The sequence below is a fragment of the Perna viridis genome, chromosome 6 (genome assembly GCF_037379345.1).
Source record: "Perna viridis isolate PV_CMFRI_1.1 ecotype Kerala chromosome 6, ASM3737934v1, whole genome shotgun sequence".
NCBI classification, from domain to species: domain Eukaryota; kingdom Metazoa; phylum Mollusca; class Bivalvia; order Mytilida; family Mytilidae; genus Perna; species Perna viridis.
Window position 1 is genome coordinate 48,323,869 of NC_142450.1, and position 9,030 is coordinate 48,332,898.

The 9,030-nt window shown below is 35.7% G+C and overlaps 1 protein-coding gene across 1 annotated transcript; it reads right to left on the minus strand.

Moving 5' to 3' along the window:
- Positions 1-308: 308 nt before the first annotated feature.
- LOC148615364 (IgGFc-binding protein-like) lies at positions 309-5,953 on the minus strand. Its single transcript, XM_088590278.1, has 3 exons — positions 5,882-5,953; positions 4,742-4,798; positions 309-4,334 (listed from the first exon to the last, which is right to left on the minus strand). The coding sequence occupies exons 2-3, from the start codon at positions 4,794-4,796 to the stop codon at positions 3,145-3,147; spliced, it is 1,245 nt and encodes a 414-aa protein (XP_088446404.1). The 5' UTR covers positions 4,797-4,798; positions 5,882-5,953; the 3' UTR covers positions 309-3,144.
- Positions 5,954-9,030: the final 3,077 nt, after the last annotated feature.

Here is a 9,030-nt window from a genome sequence, read left to right on the forward strand (position 1 = left end):
CAACCCTTCAATTTTGGTCATAATGTATTATTGAAGTCATCTTGTACAACAGATTTGTTGTAGACTACATTTGTGACTATGCATAAACTTTTTTTGTATTGTATGTTATTTGTAATAAAAGATATGAACACATATTTCTTCTTGTTTCTTAACATCATGCAAACTGATTAAATTCATGCATAAACTTTTTTTTGTGTTGTATGTTATTTGTAATAAAAGATATGAACACATTCTTCTAACAAAGTTCAACATCATAGCACAATGAAAACAAAATCCGAGAAAACAAAGAAAGCATGAATATCTACAACTCGGTGAAAACATTCATTTTACTTTAAAAGTTACATGAACATCTGAATATAACACTAAATGCAGTTGAAAAACATCTCTCGAAAAATAACACAAGTTACTGGAAAACCTCACAGAGCCTCGCGAATGAAACACAAACTAGCAGCTACAACAAAAGCAGCAGAATTTTGCCCATATTGGAGCAGCAGTGGACAGAAGCAGCAGCAAAGATACCTCCAGCAGCAGATATATCCCCATATTCGTTTACCTGATAGAGTCTTATAACACGGGTCAAAACACGTCTGTGTGTAAGTGACTTGAAAACATTGAGAACACTATAGCAATAAAAAGTCCAAAACCTTATAAAAGAAAAACCTTAAACGGACATACAAGGCTGGCTCAAATTTAAACAAAAAAAAAACAAAAAAAAAAAAAAAACGAAAAAAACGTAGAAAACGAACGACAAATGAAAATATGGAGGAAAATAAATCTCCATACATGCGAAATGTAGACACTGAAAATATAAATTGAAAAAAAGAAATCGGTTTGCCCGATAGAGCCCTAAATAAAATGAAAACGTTGAGTGCGTCTGTACATATTGAATAGGTGATGAAATGGCTGGCAATATAAAATCTAATTATAATAAAAATGAAAGGCAATACACCATTCAAAAGCTCTTAACGTTCCGAATGAAAACATCAATTGTACATGTACTACATGTAAACCTTACCACTGACAGTATAATCTCGACATGAGAAATAATAAAAAAGCAGTGTTAATTATTCAAACTGAATACAAAAAAATATTAAACATAATGAAACACAAATAATTAAAACAATGAGAAAAAAATAGTTCCCTGTTGTAAACATTGCACAACACGTTATAGTCTCCTTACAACTGTAATGTATTATTAAAGCACTATAAAAAGCAGTTAAAAACCAATATATGGGCTATTGAAATCACCATTAAAATGGGAAGTTTTAAACATCTGTCTTATCCTTGAAACATCTTTTCAAATGAATTACACAATCCATTGAACATCACAAAAAAAATCAAAAATACGAATAACATAAATGTACTCGTTAACTACAATACAAAGCCACTTAAATCAATACATTACGAAAAAAACCCGATAGAAGATCTGCTGAAAATATTTATTCAAAGTGTCCATTCAATTTGACATTATTACACAATGACAATGAAATTACAGACAGTTAATTTACAAAAATAATTAAAAACCAATTGACGTTAATGAAAATGTAGAAATAAAAAAGCAATATTAACAAAGAAAAATAACTCTAGTCATAATACGCCTCCCCCTTTTTTATTCTTAACTGTTTACGCCACTCTATATAATGACACCAATTAAGACACTTAATGAGGATACCTACGGAACTCGTTTCCTCCCTCCCAACCTGTAAGCCCCCACCCTTCCTACAAAAGGTCCACATGTTCACTTTATTGGTTCCCATCTAAGTCCGATTCCGGTTACCAAAGGACCACTTCCGGTCATACCCAAAGTCCACTTCCGGTCCACAGTCACTGGATGTGAAGTCATTTGCATGCGCATTGGAGTGCTTTCTCGGCTCCCCCCGAAAAATGCGATTTCTAAAACTCGTAGTTTACTACTAAGCGAGTACTCTTTCGAGGTATAGCTTATTGTCTTTTGTCGTATTGTTAAAATATTTGTATTCTGTATCGATCTCAAGAGTTAAATCCGAATTCAACTGATTGTGATAGTTCGTTCATTTCACACCGTTGTCCCATGTTAAGGGAGGGTTGAGCGCTCACAACATGTTCAACTCCGCCACATATTAAATGTGCATGTCTCAAACAAGGAATATGTAGTCAAATGATCGTTTTTTATGTCCATTGTTATTCGTTTTACATTTAGGTCATTTTTTGTCTTTTATGGATATTTTTACTTCATTTATTTTAGGGCCTTTTACAGCTTGCTTTGTGGTATTGATTTTTGTCCATCATTGAAGACCGTGTGGTGACCGTTATAAGTTTGCTTGTTCGTTGCTTGGGTTTTGGTGGATGACTGTCTCATTGGCAATCATACCATATTTCGTATTTTTAAAGTGTTTGTTTAATTGTACACGTACAATTACTGCTGGAAGGAGTGTATTATGGTTGCCGCTAATCAAATTAATCAAATTCATTGGGGTGCCTCTACAGTCATTTTTCAAGTAGTAGAATCCAGATTGCTCATTATGTTGAGTGCTAATTTATTTGGCTCTTGTGAGATGTTTCTCGTTTAAGTTTTAATCTCCTCTTGAGTTTTTATTATTAGATGTTATTTCAACATTGATCAACCTCCATGTACTAGAAGATACATCTAATGAAGACCATCTAAATAACGTACATATCCATCAGTATTAATTTAAAAGTTGTAGAGGATGATAGGATAAACGGGATAGAGGATATAATTAGCGGGATAGAGGATATAATTAGTGGGATAGAGGATATGATTAGCGGGATAGAGGATATGATTAGTGGGATAGAGGATATGATAAGCGGGATGGAGGATATAATTAGCGGGATAGAGGATATGATTAGCGGGATAGAGGATATGATTAGCGATAGAGAATATGAGCGGGATAGAGGTTAGGATAAGCGAGATATAGGATATGATTAGCGGGATAGAGGTTAGGATAAGCTGGATAGAGGTTTGGATAAGCAGGATGGGCATTTGATTTCATATTTTGTGAGAAGAACATTATTTGATCCTTATTTCGCAGTAAAGAAATTAGATAAAAATTAGAATTGTCGTTATCAAAATATTTTTTTTCAAATTACTACACACAAATGACGTTTTAAATTATACCTGCTACGCGTCATTCCATTTGTTCTAGATCAGGTCAATCCTGCGGGAAAGCCATAGCTGTCACCTTTAGCATACCCGTAAACAAATAAACCAAAGTTAATCTCATTGATATGATTTGAAGTGTGTCGACCAGAAGATATATTTATCACGAACGCCGTATACTTGATACCATAAAATATACAATGTCTTTGCACCATTGGTGTCACTGTCTTGTCGTCAACACGTAGACCGTGTATTTCGTCAGCCTTAACAACAAAAGACAAGGAGCTAGAGAAATTAAAACCTGGAACATAAAAGGTATAGGTATGTTTGAATTGATCAACACCGGGTATGCTCATCATAAAGGCATCCGTGGCAACATTCTCATTCTCTCCATACAACTGTACCATCACCGGATATGTGGATTCCATCGTTCGAATGTCTTCATATATATGTTCAGTATATCCGCAATGTGGTATTGAAACTGTATGATTTTTAGACGAATTGAACTTTATAGTTGTTTTGTTGTTCGTGTATATTCTTAGGTTGGCGATGTACGCGGCTGGAAGTAAGGGTATTAAAAAATTTCGACTGTAGTGAGAAGTTGGGACAACCATTTCTGACATATGGCTACATCCCGAGTTGTTAACAACACCACACTGATTCCCAGAAACAAGACCAATGGGTTGAGATGATGATATGTAGGTCCCACTTATGTCACCGTAAGGGGCGTAGATCTGTACTGTTTCCAAGGCATTTATGGTAAAATTTATGAAAGCTGAATTGTTGAATCGTTGGCTATTATAATACACAATGCCGAAACTTGTTCTGATATGAATAGAGACATTGGTTTTATTTTTTAAGGCGGTGATACGAAACATACTAAGATGAATATAGGAAGGAACGACGTACTCTTTACCAAGCTGTTGTACCGGAAGTACATAAAACCCGTCGCTTGTGTTCTCTTCATAGTTGAACCCAAAAACATACACAGTGACATCGCACTCTAAAAGAATTCCTTCCATGCTGGTAGAGTTTGTAGTCATCACTTGATGAGAGAAGTTAAAAGTAGCTGTTGTGTTAGTATCCACATGTATAGTTTTGTTCATAAAAGGCACTGGTGTTGTGACATTACAGATACCGCTAGATTCTAAACCCATGATATAAACGAACAAACCATGTTTTGGTATTTGAAGAAAATTATCCATGAACATCAATAGAAACTTGTTAGAAATTGAACCTAAAACATAAACACGAATGCATTTGTATCGTTGGAAATAAAATCCAATTGGGAAGTACTACAATTGTAATAGAAACTGTATTCGAAATTAACATTTTGGGAAGAAGGACAGGATGCCATATCCCGATACAGAGCAGCAAAATAGTAACAGCTCAAAATCGAAGAAACCTTTTTTTCTTTCTCAATATAAAAAAAAATTGGTTTATCATTTGGTTTGTTAGTACTTTTGTATTAATTTTGTACCCATTTTATTCGTAAATGAACTCTGAAAATATATATTTTTTTCTGTGTTTAGTTTTTAAGCTGGTGCATTTCTTTTTTGCGTTTCACCATGTCCGTACATACTTTAGTATAATAACATGATTTCAGTTAATTTGTTTGTGTTATTTAAATAAAGAAAGATTTACCTCCACATATGGCAAAGCTAATCAACAGTAGAAATAAGGATTTCCAATACTTCATTCCTGTAACGACATAACAGGAACACCCTCTGTCAGATGATAACAGACTTGACATGGATTAGTGTTGTCTGGTACAAAGGCGAGGAACTTTTATCAATATTGCAGACAATTACAATAGAAAATGTTTTTTGTTTGTTTGTTTGTTTGTTGGGGTTTAACGTCCGAGCAGCAATATTTCAGCTATATTCAGACAATGAACATGAAATGGATGATAAAATGAACATGAAATGAAAAAAAAGGATGGGTCACAAGGATAATAGGGTCGACAAATTTTGATTGCCACTGGAAAAAGGGGGATGGGTAAGGTCGGGCAATTTAGCCTCCTGTGGCGGAGCGCAAAGGTTCCTACTCCTATCGAATACCACAGCAGGGTTCTTTAACGTGCGAGGAACGTGGTATCTTTCCCAACACGGCGCACCACTATGGTTTGCGGTCAGGTTTTCCGTATTATAGCCTGACAACCCCAGCATGTAACACGCCTGGGGTACCCCATTCCACCACCTGGGGCACACATCCCAGTTGCTCTGTGGCCAGAGCGCCTAGCCCCCGGCTAGGTTTCTGAGCACTATGTAGTCGCCTTTTACGACAAGCTTAGCGCTGCTGTAGGCCTATTCTTTTAACACCCGGACCTGCACGGGGCAAAAAATGTTTTTAAAGCAGCTTTTCTGTTTTATTATTAATCATACTTTAAAAATAATAGTGTATATCATGCAAATGAATTAAATTTCTACGAACATTCACATCCGTAACACGTCGACAAAATTTTCTAAATGCTTTAACCACTTGAATTTTTTAAATTTGTATTAACAGATTTGCATTTGTAACTTTTATTTAAAAAAATATTTAATGTATTTACTAGCTTGATTGATTTTGATTACAAAAAGGTCAAGTCCCATTCGGTGCCCCGTAAGCAAATGTATTCATTTATCTTCTTTATTTTTAAAACGTAATTTGATTTTACCAATTACCTATATTTGTAAGAAATAAGAAAATGTGACCAGAGTTTGCATTTTTTTTCTATAATAAGCTTGACAATTTTGTAATAATTGTCATTTTTATCATTGTATAGATTTGTAATTGACTTACTGTTTGTTGTTCAAGTGTCATGTACATGTATCTAAATTGATATGGAAATTCCAGTGTTAAACCTAAGATAACATACTATACAAGTCTCACTCCGTTGTTCCCTGATAGTAGTTTGACCGTGGTCGATTTTTTATAAGAAATTGTAAGAAACCGATTAGTGAAAGTAAAGTTTTTGAAAAAAAAAAGCTGTTTGCAACAGTAGCCGAGTTGTAGATCAAGTTGTAGTTTTACTATTGCTATAACGCATGCAATTTATAAAAAAAGATAAAGAAGTAACCATTGATGGATATATTTTCTGAATGTTGGTGATCATAATATAAAGTATGTAATGAGAATGGAAATGGTGATTATGTCAAAGCTACAAGAACCCCATGAAAAATGTCAGCTCAATGCTACCCATGGGTCCTCAATGAACGACATGGAAACCCTGACACCACATAACAGGTTACGGCTAGTTACAAAACAATAATATACACAGGTACAGCGAAATAACTACCCCTATATACTCCAGCAACATAAAAGTAAACCGAAAGCGAAAACGAAACAATACAAACAAAATCCAGAAATTCCTGATCATAAACAGACGCAAAATAAAATGTGGCGGGTTTAAAGTACTTTGGCGAGGTCACAACCAACCCTTTAAAATCTGGCACAGTTGAAAAGTATTATACCATTAAACACACCTATATGTCAGTTAAAAAATGTAGGAGTTAAATTAGAAATAACAAAAATAATATTACACATTCATTCCTTTAATTCCTCTTTATGCGATGCAAATTTTTGGTCGTTCCCTCTGCGGGACTCGAACTCGTACCCCTGTGACGTCTATGGCAACACCGCCTGTACAAAGTCCAGCACCTTAGACCACTCGGCCAGCTAGGCTATATAAAAATATAGCTTCCACTGCTGGCCGGGTCATCATTCCTCCTCGTATGATTAATCTAGGGCTGTAACAGTACACGATGCTTGCGCTTTTCGATTTCACACAAAATAGGTCGAAATAGCCCTAGCATGCTTGTCGGAAACCGCTGGTAACAAAATGTTGAAACTTGTTCAAGAATTCATCGTCTTGATCTTTTAGATCATACCACGTTTCACATACGTATAAACAGGTGGGTAGAATTACGGATTTATACAGTTTGATTAATGACTAATAGAATAAGTAATTAGAAAGATTGAATAACTAAAATATGGTCACGAGTGCCGAAGAAAACTAAGATTGTTTGGGACTTTAGCTTGCTCGACTATGATATTGAACAATTTTGTCAAACAGTTCACTTTGCCAACACCGCATGCTTTTCGCCTTTGAGGTTCATGACAAAAGCAGGTATTTCAGAATCCGTTATGCGTCCACCCGGAAGATCTTTGATCGTGTCATTTCTGCATACTTCGTGTATATTTGATACGTCTCTCTTAATAACGTTGTAGGTTTCATCATGAACATTGTTATCTGACAATCGTTCAAAATACCTGTCTTGTTTTCATTTAATCAATTTCTTGATTAGTTATCAAATAAGTAATGACAATTACAGACAATTACTGACCACATTTGTGCCGTATTATATCACAATACGTAAATTATAAAATGATCATTGCGTTAAATTCGAACTTTTTTTCTTTAACCGTCAAAGAAACGGATTTTCTTTGCCGTCGATTAACCACTTCCGCTTTGCTATCAGAGATTTTTTTGTTTAAAGAATCGACCCTTACAGCACATGCACGGATTAAGAACACCAGAAGTTAACGCATACGAATTTTATCTAGGTCGACTTTTTGGTCTTGCAAGACAGTACATGCATCGATACTTACTTCATGTATTTAATGCATTTTATTTGCGAATATCAAATAAAATTATACAGGAAAAGTACAATTTAGTAGAAATAGTTCAAAGTTAAGACATATTTCAACAGAAATAAAAGATTTACGAAAATGACTGCTGAAGCAGCTTTAACGTTTGATGTACCGTTAGCTAACTGTCCCACCTGAATAGAGCTAACCTTGGAGTTTGGTACTTCAGTCATGGGTGTTATAGTTTGTATGAGTTTAAATGGAGACCTTGAGTGGGGACTGTTGAGGCGTATGAAGGTTTAACTAGCACCGTCAATTCATTTAACACTTTCTGTGTTGTACAATTAAGTTTACTTATCCTTCCTGTCTCGTTGCTTAGTCTAACACAATTTCTCCTCAGATAAATTTAGATCGAAGTCTTCTTCTTGTTTCAGTTGTTGTTTCATCAGTTTTAGTTTCGAGTCATATTGAGTCGATTTTCTTTGCAATACTTAGGACAATTCTTTATTAACTGATGTCATTTAACAGTTCTTTTACATTTTGTGTTTTGATTCTGTAAGGTTCACGTACACTGTGGTTTGTGTAGTTATATTCACATAGTTTGTGTGATGTCATTCACGTGGTGCCCCGTGCAGGTCCGGGTGTCAAAAGAATAGGCCTGCAGCAGCGCTAAGCTTGTCGTATAAGGCGACTAAATAGTGCTCAGAAACCTAGCCGGGGGCTAGGCGCTCTGCCCACAGAGCAACTGGGATGTGTGCCTCAGGTGGTGGAATGGGGTACCCCTGGCATGTTACATGCTGGGGTTGTCAGGCTATAATACGGAAAACCTGACCGCAAACCATAGTGGTGCACCGTGTTGGGAAAGATGCCACGTTCCTCGCACGTTAAAGAACCCTGCTGTGGTATTCGATAGGAGTAGGAACCTTTGCGCTCCGCCACAGGAGGCTAAATTGCCCGACCTTACCCAACCCCCCTTTTTCCAGTGGCAATCAAAATTTGTTGACCCTATTATCCTTGTGACCCATCCTTTTTTTTATCATTTCATGTTCATTGTCTGAATATAACTCACGTGGTTTGTGTAGTTATATTCACATGGTTTTGTGTGATGTCATTCACGTGGTTTGTGTGATATCATTCACGTGGTTTGTGTAGTTATATTCACATGGTTTGTGTGCTGTTATTCAATTGCTTTGTGTAGTGTTTTAACACAACTTCTACTCATATTAATGCTAAGATTTCCGTACGCATTGAGGTTACATACCACGAATTCAACCAATGAGATTTTAGAACGTACGCAAAACAGTCCTACACAAGTTTGCACTTGTGTTATGTTTCTGCGGAAAAAGTGCAAATCAAATCTG

Excerpts from the sequence above, each read along its gene's own strand:
- LOC148615364 (XM_088590278.1), bottom strand. The coding sequence starts at position 4,796 with ATGAAGTATTGGAAATCCTTATTTCTACTGTTGATTAGCTTTGCCATA. Across the intron at positions 4,335-4,741 it reads TAGCTTTGCCATATGTGGAG|GTTCAATTTCTAACAAGTTT; the intron begins GTAAATCTTTCT and ends TTTATGTTTTAG.